Here is a 23,589-nt window from a genome sequence, read left to right on the forward strand (position 1 = left end):
TTGACAGAAATCCAGACTAAAATCCTCCAATTTCAATATTACTTTACTTTTTTTTTAGAAGGCACATTTATGTCTGTCAGGCTTTGTTGTTGCTATGGCTTAGTGGTTCAAACAAAAATCAGATCCAAACCTTTATGCTGGTGCTAAACTCCATCGAATTACATTAACCAAATGCAAAACAATTCAGGATGATTTGATAGGCTGGGAAGCCACACCGATAAAACGTCGCACTCTAGGTTCGTTTTACCTCGAATTGGTGGCTGCTAAACATTTCTCCGATAGCATTTTTATTAGAAAAATCAAAATTGAATTCAGTGGGAGGTAATGGATCGATAAAAGTTAAGGAAAAATCCACCCCATCAGTTGAAGGTTAGCTTGTTACTTTCCCTAAAAAACAGATTTTAGCAGAGTGCTTCGCTTTAGACTAGATTATTGACAGTCTGGGCACAAAAGGACAGTTGTAACTCTCCCTCTCTCTTGTTTCTTCAATTGGTTGTGTAACAGTTAGCAGAGAATGCAGGGTTAAATCCTGGCAGCCTCTAGCTTGTCCTTCAGGCAGTATTCTGAATGATGAGAGCTATGCCTTGGCCACCTCCGATGCAAGCAGAACCCACGGCGTATTTAGCTTTACGGCGCCTACAACAAACCAAGAGAATAGCAATTACGAACAAGATTCAAGAAGAGACTGAACTGCCATCTGTCAGAAATGGTGTAGGCAGTGGTGGGATTCAAGTAATGTAACAACCGGTTCTCTGCCCTAATGATTTCTTCCAACAACCAGTTTGCCAAACTGCTCAGAAAGTTAACAACCGGTTCTCCCGAAGTGGTGCGAACTGGCTGAATCACACCATTGGGTGTAGGGCAGTGACGGCTAACCTTTTTGCCATCGCGTGCCAGGAGAGGGGGGAGCGCAGGGGGGTGCGTGCCCACACCCATAATTTTATGCGCCCCGCCCCCACGTATGCGCGCACAACACCCCCCTCTCCCCGCTCCTGGCACGCGATGGCCCGGTAGGCCTGTTTTAGACAGCAAAAAATGGGCCTTCCGATCCCACCGGAAGTTGCCAAACAGGCTAATTTCCAGCCTCCGGAGGACCTCCGGGGGGTAGGGAAGGCTGTTTTCACCCTCCCCAGACTCCTAGAAAGGCTCTGGAGCCTGGGGAGAGAGAAAAACGGGCCTTCCCCACCACCCCCTGAGGCCCTCTGGAGGCAGGAAATAGCCTGTTTCCCTACTTCTGATGGGCCCAGAAGGCCCCAAAAGCTGAGCTCGCATGCCCGCTGATATGGCTACGCGTGCCACCTGTAGCACGCGTACCATAGGTTTTCCATCACTGGTGTAGGGTCTCCTGCTTGGGTGGGGGGTTGGACTACATGACCTACAACGCCCCTTCCAATGCTGTTAATCTGTAATCTTCAAATCCCACATTAGGATTACCTCATAATTGATTCTACATTTCAAATCAGCTGGACTGAATTTTTTTTTTTTTTAATTTACCCACCACTTTGGAATTGAGAAGGATTCCAAAGTGATGGAGAAAATGCACATTATAGGATGGCAACACTTCAACAGGGCTGGGAAAACCGCTTCAAAGGCCTAAAAGTGATACGAATCTGTTGAATCAGCTTTCAAGGATTTAGAGAATAGTTGGCTTTGCCGCAAACTGAATCAAAGGTTGCTTGCTTCAGCTCAGAGTTTCTAATGACTGACGTGTGGCTGTGGCTTTTTAAAATGCTTTTTAACAGACTGGGGTGGAATTTGCAGGCAAAATGGAGAATATTTGCCCGTTTTCAGAAAGTTAAGAGATACTAGACTACTCAAGAGCCTAACTGTTCTTAGAGTAAGGTTACATTTGCAGGCAGAATTCCTGCAAGCGGTTTTTGGGATGATTAAGAAAAAAAAAACAGTGATTTTTTTTCCTATTGTTTGATAGACAATGTCTCTCTAAGAAAAATGTGTGACAGATGTGGTCCTTGGTTAGAATTATAAGAGACTACAAAAGATAGGAACATACGTTTTGAAAGCAAGCAACCTAAAACGCAATTTTCAAAACGAAATTGCCTACAAATTCTTTATTTTGGGGGATAATCAGATGAAGTGTTTCAGTCATTAAACCAGTGGTGAAATCCAAATTTGTTTACTACCGGTTCTGTGGGCGTGGCTTGGTAGGCATGGCTTGGGCGTGGCAGGGGAAGGATACTGCAAAATCTCCATTCCCACCCCCTTTGGGCCCAGCCAGAGGAGGTATTTGCCGGTTCTCCGAACTGCTCAAAATTTCCGCTACCGGTTCTCCAGAACCTGTCAGAACCTGCTGAATTTCATCCCTGCATTAAACAGTTTGTATATTCAACCAGCCATCACCAACCAGTAAAATGATGGTACTTATAGATAGGACGTCATAGAATGACAGAGTTCAAAGGGACCTCGGAGGTCTTCTAGTCCAACCCCCTGCTCAAGCAGGAGACCCTATGACATTTCAGACAAAAGGTTGTTCAATCTCTTCTTAAAAACCTCCAGTGATGGAGCACCCACAACTTCTGGAGGCAAGTTGTTCCACTGATTAACTGTTCTAACTGTCAGGAAATTTCTCCTTAGTTCTAAGTGCTTCTCTCCTTGATTAGTTTCCACCCATTGCCTTTTGTCCTGGCTTCAGGTGCTTTGGAGAATGTATTGACCCCCTCTTCTTTGTGGTAGCCCCTTAGATATTGGAACATTGCTGTTATGTCTCCCTTAGTCCTTCTTTTCACTAGACTAGACATATCCAATTCCTGCAACCGTTCTTCGTATGTTTTAGCCTCCAGTCCCCTAAACATCTTTGTTGCTCTTCTCTGCATTCTTTCCAGAGACCCAACATCTTTTTTTAAATCGTGGCGACCAAAACTAGATGCAGTATTCCAAATATGGTTTTACCAAGGTAGTACAAATTGGTACTAGCCTTTCACATGACCTGGATTCTAGCTACATGCTTCAAACTTCTTAGTCTGCAGTAGGAATACAAAGGGAGCAGTTATGTTTTTCATCAGAGTGTCTAATTCTGACTACCGTATTTTTCAGACTATAAGATGCTCCGGACTATAAAACGCACCTACTTTTTTTGGTGAGGAAAACAAGAAAAAGAAATCTGCCTCTGCCTCTTAGCAATTTTGCCTCGTTGCAGCAAACAGCCTGCTTTACTTTCATTTTCGTTTTCAGCATAGCTTGATTAGCAAAAAAAAAAAAATCTGCTCCCAGCAATTTACCTCCTTGCAGCAAGCAGCAGAGGCCGGGGCAGCAATAGGCAATGGCAATCCCTGCAGCCTGAAACAGCTGAGAGTCGGGAGGCCGATCCAACGGACAATCAACTTGTGCTAATTAGGCTGTGCTGAAGCTGAAATGAGCTGTTTCTTCTTGTTGCTTGCTGCAAGGGGGTAAATTGCTGGGAGGCAGAGGCCATAGGGTGGGGGCCAGTGGGTGGGCCGGGCTACATTCAGTGTATTAGACGCAACCAAATTTTCACCCCCTTTTGGGGGGGGGGAAAGGTGCGTCTTATACTCCGAAAAATACGGTACGAACATTCTTTCCAGAATATTAAGAAGAAACAAAAGAAAAAGTTTTCTTTGTGTGTTTATCGACCTTAGTTCGTGAACCAGATGACTCGTGATCCTGGAGCCCGAAGCCGCCAAAGGGTGACCCAAAGCGATGGCTCCTCCATTGACGTTGGTCTTCTCGGGGTCCAGACCCAGAACCTTTTCCACTGATAAGTACTGCGGTGCAAATGCTTCATTAACCTGGAGACACACCAGACAGGCACGTTAGAAATATCTCAAATTGGGGGCTGCTGTGATTTGCTGATTTGAATTATCCTCAAAACTGGTTCTCGTATCTGGAAAAAGCAAAGGGAATGCAGCTTTCCTTGGGAACAGGAGAAATCAGAGATCAAAATCATATGTTAAAAAATACCCCAATCCACCAGGATCATATACTGGGTAGAACTCAATTGTTTCTAAGAATGGTCAAATAGCTGTTCTGTCTATAGAGATAATCTTTGACTTATAACCATTCATTTAGCAACCGTTTAACGTCACAATGGCATTGAAAAATGGACTCACAATCGGTCCTTGCACTTATTGTTGCTGGTATCCTTATGATTTATACTGACTGTTTCCTAATATGATTTGATTGCTTATTTGTTCCCTATGACTATCATTAAGTTGTACCTTATGATTCTTGACGAATGTATCTTTTCTTTTATGTACTCCGAGAGCGTATGCATCAAGACAAATTCCTTGTGTGCCCAATCACGCTTGGCCAATAAAGAATGCTATTCTATTCTATTCTATTCTATTCTATTCTATTCTATTCTATTCTATTCTATTCTATTCTATTCTATTCTATTCTATTCTTCTATTCTAGTAGAAGAAGAAGAAGAAGAAGAAGAAGAAGAAGAAGAAGAAGAAGAAGAAGAAGAAGAAGAAGAAGAAGAAGAAGAAGAAGAAGAAGAAGAAGAAGAAGAAGAAGAAGAAGAAGAAGAAGAAGAAGAAGAAGAAGAAGGCACCAAGACAAATTCCTTGTGTATTCAATCACACTTGGCCAATAAAGAATGCTATTCTATTCTATTCTATTCTATTCTATTCTATTCTATTCTATTCTATTCTATTCTATTCTATTCTATTCTATTCTATTCTATTCTAGAAGAAGAAGACGAAGAAGAATGCACCAAGACAAATTCCTTGTGTGTCCAATCACACTTGGCCAATAAAGAATGCTATTCTATTCTATTCTATTCTATTCTATTCTATTCTATTCTATTCTATTCTATTCTATTCTATTCTTCTATTCTAGAAGAAGAAGAAGAAGAAGAAGAAGAAGAAGAAGAAGAAGAAGAAGAAGAAGAAGAAGAAGAAGAAGAAGAAGAAGAAGAATGCACCAAGACAAATTCCTTGTGTATTCAATCACACTTGGCCAATAAAGAATGCTATTCTATTCTATTCTATTCTATTCTATTCTATTCTATTCTATTCTATTCTATTCTATTCTATTCTATTCTATTCTATTCTATTCTATTCTATTCTACTCTACTCTACTCTATTCTATTCTAGAAGAACTTTGCACCAAGACAAATTCCTTGTGTGTCCAATCACACGTGGCCAATAAAGAATTCTAGTCTAGTCTATTCTTATGACTGTCATAGCATCCCCAAGGTCATGTGATCAAAAGTTGAGCACTTGGCAACCGGCATGCGTTTATGATTGTTGTTGTGCCTTGGGGGGGGGGGGTCATGTGATTACCTTTTGCGGTCATCTAAGCTGGCTTCCAAGAAGCAAAGTCAATGGGGGAAGCTTGATTCGCTTAACCACTGTGTGATTCACATAACAACTGCAGTGATTTGCTTAACGACCGTGGCAATAAATGTCGCAAAATCAGAGGTGATTCACTTAACAATCCAACTTGGTCAGCAATGGAAATTCTGGTCCCAATTGTGATTGCAGGTTAAGGACTACCTATACCAATGATGGCTAACCTTTTTGCCGTTGCATGCCAAAAGTTTAAGGGTCATGCTGGGGGGTCGCGTGGGCGTGTGCCCAAACCCATAATTCAATGCCCCCTGTTCCCCCCCCCCCACATGCATGCAATGGCAAAAAGGTTAGCGGTGGGCCTGGTAAGCCTGCTTTTCGCACTCCCCAGGCTCAAGAGGCTTTCTTGGAGCCTGGGGAGGGCAAAAACAGCCCATTTCCCAACTTCCAGTGGGCCCGGAAGGCCTGAAAAATCAGCTGGCTGGTGCACACATGTGCGCTGGAAGTGATCTAGGGCAACATTCATGTGCCAACAGATATGGCTCCGCGTGCCACCTGTGGCACATGTGCCATAGGTTTGCCATCATGGACCTATATGTTTGATCATATTAAGTTTTTAATTTCTGGGTAAGATCACATGGGGTAAGGAAGAGCTCCGTTTTACTTTGCATCACACTACAGAAACTGAACTGCGCAATTTACCGTATTTTGCCAGTACTGTAGACATTATTATTTCTATGCAATTTTTACGCATAACCCTCGGACACTGTCTCAATACTACAGAGAAGGCAGAGAAATGCAGAATGTCTATGGAGATTCTTAGTCGTATAGAGGTCTTAGTTGTCTCAAAGTTGCTTTTTTTTTTTAAAAAAAAAAGGCAACTGGACAGTCATTTCAGTTGCTTTTTTTTTTAAGCACTTTTGAGACAGAGAAATACAGATATACCAGCCAGGAAAGCTAACTATTAATCACTGATCATCTCAAGGATCCGCACAGGAAGGCAAATTTCATATGTTGTAGGACAGGGGTCCCCAACTCGTGGGCTGCAGCCCACTACCAGGCTGTGAACTGTTCCAAACTGGGCTGCGGAAGTGGCGGGTAAGCGTGTGTGAATCCCCACACACTTGCACAGGTAGTGGGTGAGCGCCAGAGGTGGGTTTCAGCAGGTTCTGACCAGTTCTGGAGAACCGGTAGTGGAAATTTTGAGTAGTTCGGAGAACTGGTAGTAAAAATTCTGACTGGTCCCGCCCCCATCTATTCTGCCTCCCGAATCCCAGCTGATTGGGAGGAAATGGGGATTTTGCAGTAACCTTCCCCTGGATTGGGGAGGGAATGGAGATTTTACAGTATCCTTCCCCTGCCATGGCCAAGCCACACCTACCAAGCCACACCACGCCCACCAGGCCACACCCACAGAACCAGTAGTAAAAAGTTTTGAAACCCACCACTAGTGAGCGCATGCACACCAGGGGTGGGGTCTATTTTTTTTACTATTAGTTCTGTGGGCGTGGCTTATTTTGTGGGCGTGGTTTGATGGTCATGTGACAATTCTTTAGGATTTAGCAGAGGTACTGGTCTACCAGGCTTTTAAACTGCTTCCAGAGCTGTACCAGTCTATTCATTTGTTTTTGAAGGCACAAGTCTACTCACTTGTTTTTGGAGGCACCGGTCTACCCATTTGTTTTTGGAGGCACCTGTCTACCACCAAACTGCCTTTTACCACTGATCGGCTATAGGGCGGTCCTTTGAAGCCCCGCGGCAAGAGTTTAAATAGTTTTTTTCCTTCTAGCTGGGACTCAGGAGACAGCGAATAGATTGGGGGGCGGGGCCAAATAAAAGATAAGAATAACGCGGGGGGGAGGGCCCAGCTCCTGAACAAAGAGAACCGGTTCATTGACATCATATCGTCACTGCTACCGGCTCGGCATAACCGGGCCAAACCGGGAGGAACCCACCACTGATGCACACGTGCTCCTTTTGCGCAAGTGGAGGGCGCAGATGTCTACCGCTTGCACAAATGGAGTTGCGCTTGCACTTTTGCCTGCCTCTTGCGTGGAACCATCCCCTTCTCCCCCCACCCCTGCTCGTCTGCAAAGCTGGAAAGGTTGGGACCTCTGCTGTAGGACATGTCAGCTGCCCTAGGGAAGCTCGGACTCCAACGTTTATTTGATGATGGGAAAACTTAGCCCTAAAGTTTAAAAGCTTGTTTTCAAAATGACAGCCCTGATGGAACTAATATGGGTACTCTTGACACATATTAAGAGAGACCATTCAGAATTCTTCTTTCCACACTGAACAATTACGGCTAGTCCTTGTTGTGGCCCGTACGTGGCCTGTGCAGCTAGTAGCTGATTCAGATAGCGAAGAGGCTGATGTGGTGCTGTGCCAGCAGCCTGTGCAGCTGGCACTCGAGTTGGACAATGAGGAGGCTGGAGAAGATGTGGTACCAGAGGCGGGGATTCAGCCAGGGCCTTCAGAACCTCCAGAAGCTCCTTTAAGTGAAGAGGACGAAGAGGAGGAGCCTCTTCTCGATGCACGGGCAAGCAGAACTGCCCAAAGGCAGGAGTAGCTCCTTAGGAGGAGGTCTCCTCAAGAGTAAGGCTTGGGGTTAATTGGCCACTCCGTCTATTTAAGGAGGAACGCCAACTGAAGCAATTTTCAGGGAACAACTTAGTTCACATACCTTCGTGTCTTGTCTTGCTTATCTTATCAGCTTCCTGCAAATTGTTTCTGGGCATTCTGCCAACCACAGTAAGCTTTCAGTTATTATTCTTTGAATTCTTGGCAGCTGTTAATGCAGTTAATTAACAGCCGTTGTTGTAAAAGACTGGTTTATTCAGTAAATTAAGGTTTGATTGTGTGTGCTGCGTTCTTTGGGGTCTGTAGCTGGGGCAGAACAGTCCTTAATTTACAGGTGATCGCTTAATGACCACTTGAAATTACGACAGACCCATGCCCAAAAGCTACTTACAACCCAATTTTGAAGTTAGGGCCGCTGCAACATCCCTGCAGTCATTTATCTTTATGATCAACTGCGGGGATGCTGCAGCACCCATCCACCCCACCTATCTCTCCCCCGTTAATAACCCATGCATTTGTTTAATGACTGCATTTCGCTGAGTGGCCATTACCTCAACCAAATCCATGTCTTTCAAAGAAAGGCCAGCTTTCTTGAGTGCTTCAGTAACAGCAGGCACGGGACCTATGTCAGAAACATACAAGTGTAAGCAAAAAATGGAGGGTGGCCCATTCCTTAACAGAATATCAGAGTTGGAAGGAACCTTGGAGGTCTTCTAATCCAGGGGTCACCAATCTTTCAGATCCCAGGGACCACTAAATTCATAATTTTAAATTCCACGGACCATTAATATGATCGGCCTAATGACCAGCTGGGTGGGCGTGGCTAGGTGGTCATGTGACTGGGTGGGTGTGGCCAACTCCTCACCTCCCCGCCCAGGCTCCTTAGGGCCCCAATAGGAAGCAGTTGTCGGAGCTAAGCAGACACCATGAGAAAAGTTGGCAAAACAGCTCAGTTCAAATTGGATCTGACCGAGAAGGAGGCTCAGCAGAAGCACCTCACTGAGGACTACAAGCATAGGCTTTCCAAGTAGAGGGAAGACCTGTGGGAGTGCAAGACCAGGTACCGGCATCTGGAGGCTCAGCGGGTTGAGATGGTCAGCCAGTTCCAGGCCATGTTGCAGTCCCACCAGTGGCCCTTCCCTCCAGCCTTCACCCAAAACCCCGCACCAGGAGGCCGAAGCAGATCCCAAGTCAGAATTTCTGCCCCCCTCTGCCCCACACAAAAAGACCCCCGAAGGGGGAGACTCTCTGCAGCAACACAAACATTCATTGCATGCATCCGTTCCAGGGGCCGTAGTTTGAGGACCCCTGATTTAGTGCAATATTAAAAATGCTAATAATTTTTCTGCGGGCCACCAAAATTTTCTCGCGGACCACCAGTGGTCCACGGACCACCAATTGGTGACCGCTGTTCTAGTCCAACCCTCTGCTCAAGCAGGAAACCATTCTGTAGCCTCCAGGCTGGACCTCCAAAAGCTGCCAGTAAATCATAGCTTTCAGTGTGATCCAAGGAGAGAAGTCCCTTATGGCAAACGTAGTAACGGTAGTATTAGACTTATATACCTGTTTTCATAAAATATCAAACGTGTGGGGCTTACACAATTAAGTTGACAAGGAAAATCAATATAGCTGAAAGCAAAGGATTATTTGAAGGATCTGAGAGCTACCAGGACTTAATTGCCTTTCATGCAAAACAAAAGGATAAACTTGATTGGAATCTTTTGTCTCCTCTAGAAATTCTGCTTCAGACTTAAGACATTCCCGTCTGGTTGCCAAACCATTCAGAGGCAGATACTACCTGAGCCCCTTCCCCATACCTGCATCAATAAGAAAGTTGGGGTGTGGGGGGGAAAACAGAGCCCAGAATTTTGCATTTTGCCCAGCTGATCTACTGAATGGTCCCTCCCTGGCTGGGGAATAAATAGAAGCAAAAGGGGAGTGGTATCGTAGGAGACCACAGTTCGGATTCGTTTTGGAAGTTTTTTTCCTGTCTCAGAGACTGTTTTTTTACAAATTTATGTTGTGGCCCACCAGCGGCCTGCGCGGATCGTGGCTGATCCCGATGACAAGGAGGCTGGTGTGGTGTTGCGCCAGCAGCCGGCACAGCTGGCGCTCGTGTCGGACAGTGAGGAGGCCAAAGAGGATGTGATGCCAGAGGCAGAGACTCAGCCAGGACCTTCAGAACCTCCAGAGGCTCCTTCCAGTGGAGAGAGCAAAGTGGAGACACAGCTAGTGCTTTCTTGCTAGAAACGACGTCTCATTACTACAGAGCATCTTGGAGAGCAAGCGACTTCTCATATCTGGGCTGGTTGCCAACCTTTGTTGGACTTTGTTCTTAATAACTTTGATAAGGACCCTTTGCACGGGAAACCTGCATTCTTGAAAGGGGTTTGTTTGGAATTAAACAGTGTTTGCGAAGCTTGGTGTGTGTCATATTCTCTGGGAATCCGAAGCTGGGCAGAACAATTTACAGCTTTATGGCTGGCAGCTCTGGGCCTGGCAATTATCCAAGGAGCTGATAAGGTCTGTACTTCAGTTAACCCTTGGAAGGATTATTGCCTGCCTGGACTTTTCTGTGTGGGAATGCTGTGAATTCACAGTAGCTAAATAAAGAGGGTTTTTTGGGGGGACAAGGAGTCTGCTAAGGCCGGGTCAGAACAGGATGGGAAAAACTTTTGACTGATCAGCAGAAAAGCATCTCCGTGGTCACTTACCAATCCCCATGATGTTAGGGTCACATCCAGTTGCGTGATAACTAACAATTCTAGCCAAAGGAGTGAGGTTGTGCTTTTTTACGGCATCTTCACTTGCTAGGATCACAGCTCCTGCCCCATCGCTCACACCCTACAACAGAAGAACAGCAGGCATCAAGGATGGGCAAAATAAAAACTGGAAGAACATACCAATGGAGTCACATTGAGGCTGAAATGGTAAGATGATGTTATCAGACAGTTACTATTCTCCAATGTGGCATCTTTTCAGTGTGCCTGGATATTGCCTGTACTGACTGAATTTCGGAAACTCTGGTTCCCGATGCCTTAGGAAGGACATAGGTTAAAGAAAGGTGGATGAGGTTATAGCATTGTGCCCTAAAATTAAAACTGAAAAATAAAATAAATCCATCAAGTCTTGCGGTAGAGTGTATTGATTAAAATCCTGATATAACTAAAATGTAAAAGTTTCAATAGAAGAGGCTATTTGTAGCTGAGGGTTGAGCTGTGGACACTTCAGTGCTCTCTAAGCTTGATTGTTTTCCTGCAGACATTTCGTTATCCAACTAACCTCATCCTAAAATGAAGGGTTTTTTTTTATTTTGGCATTTTTAGCCAGTTCTTCAGCCAAGAAGGTTCCAGTATCTGTTGCAAAACAAGCCACATTCTGTATGTCGAAAAAAGAATTATTCTTCAACAGGAAAACATGACTGATCTGAAATTTTAGGAATGGGCCTACCTGGTTACTATTTTTGATGCATGGCATGGAAATATCTAGATCTAGGGGTCGGCAATCTTAAACACTCAAAGATCCACAAATGTCCAAACTGGAAGCCTCTGTTCAATTCTGGAGCTGACCGGAAGTCCGGTTCCCCCACCATAGAGTCTCCTCCTAGCATGGCGTCCTTTTTCTTCTGCTGACCGGAAGTCCGGTTCCCCCACCATAGAGTCTCCTCCTAGTGCGGCATCTGTTTTCCTCTACCTGTCCTAACCAAAAGCCCTATCAATTGTGGAGCCGACCAGCAACAGGGAGCCGCAGCAGAGGGATGAAAGAGCCACATGCGGCTCCAGAGCCACGGGTTGCTGACCCCTGATCTAAACAAAGAAGACTTTTGGGGTAGAATTTGGATATTTTTGAATGTGGACAAAACCTCGATATTGGACTACGAACAAAATACAGGCACTCAGTGCAGTTCTGCTTCAATGCACCACAATGGATTAAAAGAACTAGAATACTTCCTCCTAGTATATTAATTTTTTCTCCTGTAGAAATTTATGGCTGCGGTCCTTCTCTTTACCTTTAGGTAAATTATGTAAAGGGGTCAATAAACATCTGTTCCTCTCTGCTATTCTTAAGCAGTGTCTCGTGAATGTCATTACAGGTAGTCCTTGACTTATGACTGGTCGCTTAGTGACTGTTCAAAGTTACAACGGATCTACCTGGGGAATACTTAAGACATGGCTTCAAAGTTCCGACGATCGGGGAGCCTCCCTTGTTCACATGACTGCAGTTTGAGTGCTTGGCTACCTGGCCAGGCTTATGGCTATTTGCAGTGCCCCATGGTCATTTGACTGCATTTTGCAACCGTTTTGCTGAAAACTGTCATTTACTTCCAGTTTGGGCCAACCTGGCTTCTAGTTTAGTTTAGTTTAGTTTTATTGAATTTCTATACCGCCCTACTCCCGGAGGACTCAGGGTGGTGAACAGCCACGAAATAAAACACATACATATAAAAAATTTAAAATTGAATAAAATGAATTAAATAAATTTGGCTGAATTAATACCCATGATTTAAAATACCCATATTTTAAAACACATTAAAATTTAAAATTTGCACTTAAAAGGGAGAAGATTTAGGCGAGGCCAGCTTGATGAAATAAAAAAGTCTTGAGAGCACGACGGAAGGTGCGCAGATCCGGGATCCTCCGTATCTGTGGGGGGAGCTCGTTCCAGATCGTCGGTGCCCCCACAGAGAAGGCTCTCCCCCTAGGGGCCGACAGCCGACATTGTTTGGCCGACGGCACCTGGAGGAGCCCCTCTCTGTGGGAGCGTACTGGTCGGTGGGAGGCTATTGATGGTAGTAGGCGGTCCCGTAAATAAGTGAACCGTGGGTTCGCTTAATGACAATGGCAGAAAAGGTCATAAAATTGGGCTGGTCCATTTTACACTATCATACATATGACCAAAATGAGCAGGTTCCGTTATGGTCGTAACTCGAGGGTTATCTATGTATTTAACATCTGCAAAATACCAAATGGCTCTCCTGCCTGAAGCTTCTAGAAACAGTAGCCTCAATCCAGCTGAAAAGTTCTAATTTGGGGACAGCGAATTGTGATTTCCAAGGGATAACTTTAAATATCCTTGACGCATATTTTTCCAAATATTGTTGTATTTGCAAAAACTATACCTTAGTACCCTGTTTCCCTGAAAATAAGACATCCCCTGATAATAAGCCCAATTGGGCTTTTGAGTGTATGCGCTAAAATAAACCTCCCCCCGAAAATAAGCCCTCCCTGAAAATATTTAAACGCAGAGCTGGAAATCAGGTAAGATGGCAAGAGGAGCCCCATCTTGCTCCATGGGCCCCAAAATAATAAGACCTCCCCCAAAATAAGGCCAACTGCTTATTTCGGGGTTCAAAAAATATAAGATAGGGTCTTATTTTCAGGGAAACATGGTACCATAACATTGAAAAGCTTTTTTAAGTTGCCTCATACTACTTCATTACTTCACCTCTGCATCCAATTGATATTTGTTCCCTGGCTAGTTAATTAAGGCAAATATGATTCCCTATTTGAAGAGAGATGGCATTAGGAGCCCTGGTGGTGCAATGTTTAAGTTAAAGTGCAGTATTGCAGGCAAACTCTGCCCACAGCCTGAAGTTCGAACCTGATCTGCTCAAGGTTGACTCAGCCTTCCAACCTTCCAGTAAAATGAGGAGCCAGATTGTTGGGGGTAAAATGCAAATAATGCTCTACATTGTAAAGTGCTCATATAAAGCATTATGGGACTTAAAGATAAAGGTTCCCCTCGCACCTATGTGCTAGTTGTTCCCGACTTTAGGGGGTGGTGCTCATCTCCGTTTCAAAGCCGAAGAGCCAGCGCTGTCTGAAGACATCTCTGTGGTCATGTGGCCGGCATGACTAAATACCAAAGGCGCACGGAACACTGTTACCTTCCCACCAAAGGTGGTCCCTATTTTACTACTTGCATTTTTTACGTGCTTTTGAAGTGCTAGGTTGGCAGAAGCTGGGACAAGTAACGGGAACTCACCCCATTACGTGGCACTAGGGATTCGAACTGCCGACCTTTCGATCGACAAGCTCAGTGTCTTAGCCACTGAGCCACCATGTCCCTTATGGGGCGTTATATAAGCCTAAATGTTATTGCTAAATGTTATTAGAGTTTAGCAATTGGACTGCAGCTCCAGGAAAACTTCAAATCTGGACTTCTAAAATGGGGAATGGAAGACTACTGAATGCTTCCTTGTAATTCCTGGAGAAGGAGGAGGCTCACCGAGGCATTCCCTGCTGTGACGGTGCCATCCTTCTTGAAGACCGTAGGGAGTTTTGCCAGTTGCTCCAACGTCGTATCCGGCCGGGGATGCTCATCGCGTTCCAAGCTCTGTTTGCTTTTCTTAACTTTCACTTCAATGGGGGCCATCTCAGCCTTAAAATGTCCGGCTTCGTGAGCTACGAATGTACAAAAAATTAATACCATAAGGTCAAAGGAGGTCATCGATGGTCAGCTCAGGCCAACTTGCTGCGGGACAACTCGCCCCAGGAACAGAGTTACACTGATATCGAAGAAATGGTGGAATGGAATCATTGAAGGAAGGATGTAAAAGGCGGGATAACATGAAATGTGAATGACAAAAATTAAAGTAATTTTTAAAATTATTTTTAATATTTAAATTGAATTGTTGAATTGCCCCACAACAAGTTGTCCCGTGCCGAGTTGGCTGCACCAAGTTGTCCCATTCTATCACCTTGTTGCTGGTCATCCTCTTCTTTTCTGTTGTGGCCTGCCAGCAGCCTGCATGGATTGTGGCTGATCCCGACAATGAGGAGGCTGGTGTGGTGTCGTGCCAGCAGCCTGTGCAGCCGGCGCTCGAGTCGGACAGCGAGGAGGCTGAAGAGGATGTAGTGCCAGAGGCAGAGACTCAATCAGGGCCTTCAGAACCTCCAGAGGCTCCTTCAAGTGAAGAGAGTCAAGTGGAGGAGCCTCTTCTCAATGCTCGAGCACGCAGGGCTGCCAAAAGGCAGGAGTGGCTACTCAGGAGAGGGTCTCCTCGAGAGTAAGGCTTGGGACTAATTGGCCATTCCCTTAGCCTATTTAAGTTCGCTCACAGATAGCACACGCTGCTGTCTACGCAGAGCATTTTGAGACTGAGTTTCTTGTTACATCTTGGTTTCTGGGCTCGTTGCCAACCCTTGTCGGACTTTGTTTATTCTTCGTAATTTATAGCAGGCTGATAAGGACATTTGCACTGGAAGCCTTCATTTTGGAAGGGGTCTGTTTGTATTAAATGGAGTTTTTGGAGCTTTGTGTGTGTCACACTCCTTGGGATCCGGAGCTGGGGCAGAACATTCTCTTTCCTTCTACCTTCCCAGCATTAGAGTCTTCTCCAGAGAGGTAGGTCTTTAGATAATGCAGGGGTGTCAAATTCAAGGCCCGTGGACTGGATCCGGCCCGCAACGTGGTCAGATTCGGCCCATGGGACTCTCCTGGAAAATGTAAGGGGCCAGCTCATGTCGCTTTGGCCCAGTCTACCCAATGCAAAGAGGAAACATGCCAGCAGTTTGGGGAGTGGCGTCAAGCTGGCCACGCCCACCCAGTCAGCCACGCACTGTTGAGTGGCATCAAGCTGGAGACACCCTCCCAGTCACCCCCCCCCAAGGTCAACCACAGCCCTGATGAGGCCCTCAATGAAATTGAGTTTGACACCCCTGAGATAATGTGTCCAATGTAGGAAAATTTGAACCTCATCATTGGTATCTCGAGGGAGAGAATTCAAGTGTCCAAACCCTAAAACTAGAGTGTGCTTCTCCTTTTCTAGAGGATTACTCTTCCGTAGCAGCTAGAAACCCAATTCAATTCAATCAATGAGACTATGAGACAACATGTTTTAGGTTTCACATGGGCACGTCTACATCAAATATAAAACTGATAACACATTGCCGTTGGTTAAAAGATATTCCCCTCAAATACAGAACCCAAGGAAAAATGTTTCTGCTCCCTTTTTCTCTAGTGCCCAGTTTTCCTCATAAAAGATAATCCCATCAACCTAATCCTCAATTTGAGTTTTAAGAAATACAATGCAGATGTCAACTCATCAGCTGCTGGGAGAATTAAGTCTCTGTTGGAAGAAGATTGGTACATTATTAAAATGTGTTTACTGTTTACTGACCAGCTTTCCACCTCTGTTGTGACTTGAAGGCATAGCGGTCACAGTCTTCCCTTGTAATGTTGTATTTTGCAGCAAGATTTTCGGCTGTGATAGCCATAGGAGTCTGGATATGCGAATCAGTTAGACCGGACCACAATACGTCTTCCAGCTGCCAGAAAAGAGGGAACAGAATCATGTTATAGGCTAGTGTTTATCAACCTTGGCCCCTTTAAGATGGGTGGACTTCAAGTCCCAGAATTCCATAGCCAGCTTTGCAAAGCTGGCTATGGAATTCTGGGACTTGAAGTCCACCCATCTTAAAGGGGCCAAGGCTGAAAAATACTGACACAGACTATCAACCAAAAGGGTTTAGCATAATACATTCTATCCCTGTCCATAAGTCTCACCTGCTACCTTCCAGATCTGTGGGACCAACTACCACAATGAAGAGCTGGCGTGACCAAATGTGAGATGAGAATTATGAGATCTTTAGAAGGCCGGGAAAGGTTGCCCAAATCCCAAAAAAGAACATAAAATTGCACTGAAAGTTGGGGTTTTTCAAATATTCTTAGAGTAAGCATAGAATTCTCAAAATGGATGTACCTGCAAAAAATGTACGTGCGGGATTTGATGCCTATCCTAAAATCCAATGTTCTGAATATACTTGCTATTTCTCTTCTCTACAATTCTTGTTGCCCCTTCTCCACTAATGTAGGCCAATGACAACTGGCAAAGAGGCAGGGAGTAGGAGAATACTCCCCTACAGGGTAATTATAATTAGGAATTTTACACATTACTTAAAAAAAGGTAATGACAGCACCTGATAATACATGATCTTTGGTGGTATTGGTTTTGCCATTTTCTGGTTTATCTGTTTTTTACTTCTCAAGTTTAGCCTATAGGTCCAGACCTCCTGGAGGCCTCCCATTCAAATAAAAAACCTGGGATGACCCTGCTTAGCTTCTGAGCCCAGCCAAATTGTCAGGTTTCGAGGTCGTCTCAAATAAATCACATTTCAAACAAAGTCTTTGATGAAAAACTCCCATTTATTAAGCACGACGTTCTAACTCCGACTCCATCGTAGCCAACACTGACTTCCTGACCCAAAACCCTCCCTTTCCTTTCCCCACTCCTCTGCACTCATTGGCCATCTTCCAAGTCACTCTACCCCTAATCTACTGCTCCAGCTCAAAGGAATCTCCCCCCTCCCATCTCATCTCTTAGGGGATATTATCTCCAGGGAAAATAAGTAGGTGAAAAGTCAAACGTTCCTTTCCAGACGCCTCCGCTTCTCCTTCTTATGTCAGCACTAGAGTAAATGCAGCTTGAAGTGCTGACACAAATATTGCTACAAGGCTGTGAAAATAAATTGAAATAGTCTGGATGGAAATGATGTACATTAGTTCATACAAGTCCTTACACTGTAAATATAGTATCATATAATGCAGAGGTCTTCAAACTTGGCAGCTTTAAGACTTGTGGACTTCAACTCCCAGAATTCTCCAGCCAGCATAGCTGGGAATTGAAGTCCACAAGTCTTAAAGCTGCCAAGTTTGTGGACTCCTGATCTAATGGGACAGACTGGTTTTCAAGAAGAGTCTGGACTGCCATCTGTCAAAAATGGTAGGGTCTGCTTGGGCGGGGGGCTGACTAGATGACCTACAAGGTCCCTTCCACCTCTGTTAATTTGTACCTTTGTACCTCTGCACCTAATTCTCTTTCGTGTATTTTTATGCGATCCAGGGCATGACTCAGGGTTCCTTCAGGAGAAATATCCCGGTTTCAAACAAAAAAAAGGAAACACAACGTGATGGGCGCAAAGCACTAACCTGCAGATCAACTCCTAGTTTTGTTCCAAAACGCATATTTCGAACAGCAAAAGGCGCTTGGCTCATGTTTTCTGCGCCACCACAGAGCACCACTTCAGAATCTTTAACGCTAATTTCCTGATTTGAGTGGAAAGAAAAGCATGTTAGATGTGCAATAGCCAGCACTTAAGACTTTATAGCAGTGGTGAAATGTAAAATTTGTTACTACCGGGTCTGTGGGCGTGGCTTGGTGGGGGGTAATGTGATGGGTGGGCGTGGCCAACTTTTTTTTTTTTTAACTTTTAAAAGCATTTTTTCTACAACCTCTTTGGCTGAAGAGGTTATAGAAAAAATGCTTTTAAAAAGCTCTGACGATCCCAGCTGAGTTGCCTGATCATCAGAGGCTTCTTTTTCTTTTAAAAGCATTTTTTCTACAACCCCTTGAGCCAAAGAGGTTGTAGAAAAAATGCTTTTAAAAGGCTCTGACGATCCCAGCTGAGCCGTGCATTATTTTGGCCGAAGAGATTGTAGAAAAAAATGCTTTTAAATGTAAAAAAAAAAGAGCCTCTGATGATTGCATGGCTCAGCTGGACATGGGCGGAGTAGGGCAGGGATTTTTGCTACCTGTTCTCTGAACGACCCGCCGCCATCGCTACCGGATCAGGAGATCTGGTCTGGACCGGAAGCATTTCACCCCTGCTTTACAGCCCTCTCTAAGCGGTTTACAGAGTCAGCCTCTTGCCCCCAACAATCTGGGTCCTCATTTTACCCACTTCGGAAGGATGGAAGGCTGAATCAACCTTGAGCCTGGTGAGATTTGAACTGCCAAATTGCAGGCAGCCGAAGTAACCTGCAGTACTGCACTCTAACCACTGCGCCACCGTGGCTCATATGAAAGTACATATGAAACACACAACTATGTAAACCAGCGGCCTCCAACCTTTTGGACATCAGGGACCGGTTCCATGTAGAGTTTTTTCCACGGACCAGAGGGCGCTGGTCTGCCCGCATCCCAGGGATGGGGCTTCGCTTATTTGCACGGAACAGTTTCTGGCATGTCATGGACCGGTGTCGGTCCACAGACTGCGTCAGAGTATATTTATGAAGTGGAATACGGCATAGCAACAGGTCAGCCAATGAGGGCTGTTTGGCAACTGAAACATAGTATTTGTTTGTATGGGGCCATAAGAGACAGTTTGGAGTCTGGGCGTGGCTTAGACTTGCTGAAGTGTGTATAAGAGTTGGTTTAGCCTCTGTAATGTCTGCCTCTGTACCATATATTAGCCTCTGTATCAGGGGTGGGTTCTAAAGTTTTTTACTACTGGTTCTGTGGGTGTGGCTTATTTTGTGGGTGTGGCTTGGGGGGTAATGTGACTGGGTGGGTGTGCCTTTTTTTTTTTTTACTTTTAAAAGCATTTTTTCTACAACCTTAAGAGGTTGCAGGAAAAAATGCTTTTAGAAGCTTCTGGCGATCAGGCAAATCTGCTGGGATCGCCAGAGGCTTTTAAAGGCATTTTTTTCCCTACAACCTCTTCGGCTGAAGAGGTTGCAGAAAACACGTTTTCAGAAGCCTCTGAAGATCCCAGCTGAGCCGAGCGATCATCAGAGGCTTTTTAAAAAACTTTTAAAAGCATTTTAAAAGTGGGTTGTAGAAAAAAATGCTTTTAAAAGTAAAAAAAAAAAAAAGCCTCTGATGAGGTGGGCGGGGTAAGCGAGCGGCAACCGGGCCGGGGACTGGTTCGGGAGCGTGGCCAGCCAATGTTATTACTGGTTCTCCGAACTACTAAAAATTTTTACTACCAGTTCTTGCGAATCGGTGTGAACCGGGAGCAACCCACCACTGCTCTGTATCTCTCTACTCTGTAATGATTTGCTTCTATGAATATTGCTTCTGCGTTCCTGATATTGTATGTGGAATTTTCCTGTATGGTATTGTATATAAAGAAGTTTCTTATGTAATTTGAATCCTGCTGAAGTTCATTTAATTGTGTCTGTGTGTGCTGCAACAAACACTGACAGACTGGGGATTGGGGACCCCTGTTTTAAACTATCAGATCTTTTTTTTTTTTAAACCTTGAAAGAGTAGAGTGACCAAAACATTTTAAAAAATATATGTAAGTGAAAAGCATGTGAACAATTCCAATCTCTGCATGACATGATAAAGAATAAGTGAACGCACAAGTCTAAATTGCAAGAGAGAATAGGTTGACCAAGAATGTGGCAAAAATAAATGAGTGGAATTAGTACCTGACATCCATTAACAATAGACTGGAAGCCTGATCCACACAATCTATTGACGGTTAAGGCAGGAACCGGGATTGGCACTCCAACACGTAAACCAACATGTCGCGCGAGGTAAATAGCATCTCTAGAACTCTGCAAAAAAAAAGAGAAAATTCACCTGGCAAATTCTGCTTAAAAACTAAGCTGTGTGGTTGAAGTCGACTTTCTTATCTATTTGTAGAAGTGAATAAATGCAAAACATGCTTCCAAGAATGTGACAACAATGTGACCACTGCAGCTGCAAGGACTGGTCATAAAATTCAGCACTGTAATTTCAAACCATCGCTGAACATGGTTGCTAACTGAGGAATCTTGTATACAGGTAGTCCTCGAGTTACGACCACAATTGAGCCCACATTTTTTGTTGCTAACTGAAACATTTGTTAAGTGAGTTTTGCCCCATTCTACGAACTTTCTTGCCAGGGTTGATAAGTGAATCGCTGCAGTTGTTAAATTAGGAACACGGTTGTTAAGCGAAGCTGACTTCCCCATTGATTTTGATTGTCAGACGGTCGCAAAAGTGGATCACATGACCTCAGGCCACTACAACAGTCATAAATGGGAGTCAGTTCCCAAGCATCTGAATTTTGATCATGTGACCATGGGGATGTTACAACAGTTGTAAGTGTGAAAACGGTCATAAGTCACTTTTTCCGTGTTGTTGTAACTTCAAATAGTCACTAAATGAACTGTTGTAGGTCGAGCACTACCTGTACCATTCTTTTCCTTCTTTCATTGCTATTGTTTATGTTAGTTTACTTTTGATAAAAAAGGTGAATGAGCTCAGAAAGTGTTTTTTTTTGTTTGTTTAAACACATTGTTCATTGCATTGTTAATGCAAAAGTCAAACAGAAACTCAATTGTGAAGAAGAAAAAAACATTGCTTGGAGTGCTTGGTGATATAATGATCCAGTGGTGGGACTTGAATAACTTAACAACCGGTTCTCTGGCTGGGTAGGCCTGGTTGGTTGGTCATGTGACTGGGTGGATGATGTCACTCATCATACCCAGATCTGCCTCCCGGCCACTTGCCCCAAAAGCAGAGGTAGGATTCAGCCGGTTAGGGCTAATCCCACCACTGGCTAGCCCCGCCCCTGCCTGTTTTTCAGCCGTTTTTTGGGCCGTTTTCAGGTCATTTGGGGGCCCTTTCCAGCCATTTTCCAGGCTGTTTTCAAGCCGTTTTTCGGACTGTTTTGGGCCATTTTCAGGCCAGAAAAATGGCCTGAAAACAGCCTGAAAAACGAGCAGGGGCAGGGCCAGCCAGTGGTGGGATTTGCCGGTTCGCCAAACTGTGTGGACTCTTAACTATCGGTTTGCCCGAACTGGCAAACAGCCCACCTCTGCAATGATCCCACTGACAAAACTCCGGCCACCGGTAGCCTTCCATCGCCCGGTTCGCTCCCACAGAGTTGGCCTCCTCAGGGTACCTTCGGCTAGACAATGTCGACTGGTGACCCCTAGGGGGAGAGCCTTCTCTGTGGGAGCCCCTACCCTCTGGAATACGTTACCCCTGGAGCTCCGGATAATCCCCGACCTCCGAACCTTGAACCGGGCCTTGAAGACCTGGCTCTTCCAACGGGCGGGCCTGGGTTGACTCTAAACTGATTGTGTAGCTTTTTAAATTCTTAAATCTTAAATTTGAATTTGTATTCCCATGTTTAACCTTATTTATTGGCTATTCTGCTTTAATTTGTCTTTTAACTTTTGTATTTTCTGTTTCTTCTTGTTGTGAGCCGCCCTGAGTCCTTCGGGAGAAGGGCGGCATACAAACTCCAATCAATCAATCAATCAATCAATCAATACAACAACAACAACAACAACAACAATAATAATAATATATTCTACAATGCTAGTAAATTCATTTGCCCAAATGTTCCAAAAAGAAATTGTTTGGAAAATGACTTGATGGAACCAGAAAGGCTCCACCAATGAATTTCTGATTTCTCTGTAAAGGAGCAACTAAGCAAGAACAGAAACAGAATGGCGTGTTGGTCAGGGAGACTGGCAACTGCCAAGTTGTACCAACCTGCATGACATTGCCCATAATCACGCTGTCAATGATTTCTGGAGATATTTTGCCAGCAGACAAGGCTGACCGAGTTGCAATCTCAGCAAGATCTGTGGAGGTGAAGTCCTTAAGCAGGCCACCATAAGCCCCAAATGGAGTCCTTTTGGCAGAAACAATGAATATTCCTAAGAGACAAAACATGGGAAACACACACAGGGAAATATGAAAGGTCCTTATATCAAATCTTACCCCCGTTCATTTAGATCAATGTTTCTCCACTTTAACAACTTTTAAGATGTGTGGACTTCAACTCCCAGAAGCCTCTAATAAGCACGGCCTTGCTGGGGAATTCTGGGAGTTGAAGCCCTCACATCTTAAAGTTGTTCTGTTTGAAAAATACTGATCTAGTCCAATCTTCATTTATTTTATTGATTCAAAGGCCACCTGCTTGATATTTATTTTTATTTTATTTTTATTTATTTTATTTTTATTTTTATATGTCGCCTTTCTCCGGAGACTCAGGGCGGCTTACAATGCGTTAAGCAATAGCCTTCATACTTTTGTATATTTTATACAAAGTCAGCTTATTGCCCCCACAAACCGGGTCCTCATTTTACCCACCTTAGAAAGGATGGAAGGCTGAGTCGACCTTGAGCCTGGTGAGAATTGAACTCGCAGTAATTGCAGGCAGCTGGATGTTAAATGCTGCCTTTGTAGGAGGCATTAGCCTCCTACGCCACTCAGCCATACAGTTTAACCGTTGAAACAATCAAGAAAACCACTACAAAAATAAAATATATTATGGCATTAAGCAAATTTCACCAGTGGCGATTCAATATCCAGGTGCCTTCCACAAGAAATCCTGAATTTTTTTTTCCTGTATTGAGTTTAGATTGCTCCCATACTCCTCATGGATAAAAGCTTGTCTTCTGTTTTGTCAAATTCATGAAAGAAGGGGTTGCAATGTCACACAAAAGATTAACATAAAAGATTAGGCCTTCTATATTGGATGGAATGGTACAGTAGTGTAGATATATGAAAGAGATCCCAAGAGGGTTTTGAAAATGTCATCAGAATTTGGGTGCACGCAGATTTTACAGCTGGTACTGAAATGTGGGGGCGTTTCATTGAAATACTGAGTTAGCACTGAGATAAACCTGTTCCCTCCATGTACTGGGATAATCTGCACATCTGATTATGTTAGCTGTGCTGCGCATCTAGGTAGTGGCAGATAGCCAGAAACTATGAGAAGGGAAAATGAAAGGGAGGATGTTGGGGAAATCAAAAGTAGATGCAGTACCTCCTCAAGATGCTGCCTCAAGGTCACCCAGTTGGAAGAAGGAGAGAGCTGCATATACCATTTTTTTTTTTTTTTAATTTGATTTATATGCCGCCCTTCTCCGAAGACTCAGGGCGGCTTACAATGTGCTCAGCAATAGCCTTCATCCTTTTGTATATTTATACAAAGTCAGCTTATTGCCCCCACAAACTGGGTCCTCATTTCACCTACCTTAGAAAGGATGGAAGGCTGAGTCAACC

General features: G+C 44.3%; 1 protein-coding gene across 1 annotated transcript; it reads right to left on the reverse strand.

Moving 5' to 3' along the window:
• Window positions 1–25: 25 nt before the first annotated feature.
• Window positions 26–22,266, reverse strand: ACAA2 (acetyl-CoA acyltransferase 2). Its single transcript, XM_034401758.2, has 9 exons — window positions 22,069–22,266; window positions 20,007–20,135; window positions 17,781–17,897; window positions 15,973–16,120; window positions 14,079–14,254; window positions 10,565–10,694; window positions 8,402–8,472; window positions 3,610–3,764; window positions 26–636 (listed from the first exon to the last, which is right to left on the reverse strand). The coding sequence occupies exons 1-9, from the start codon at window positions 22,249–22,251 to the stop codon at window positions 552–554; spliced, it is 1,194 nt and encodes a 397-aa protein (XP_034257649.2). The 5' UTR covers window positions 22,252–22,266; the 3' UTR covers window positions 26–551.
• Window positions 22,267–23,589: the final 1,323 nt, after the last annotated feature.

This window comes from Pantherophis guttatus, chromosome 2, assembly GCF_059756535.1.
Source record: "Pantherophis guttatus breed Tessera chromosome 2, ASM5975653v1, whole genome shotgun sequence".
Taxonomy (NCBI): Eukaryota; Metazoa; Chordata; class Lepidosauria; order Squamata; family Colubridae; genus Pantherophis; species Pantherophis guttatus.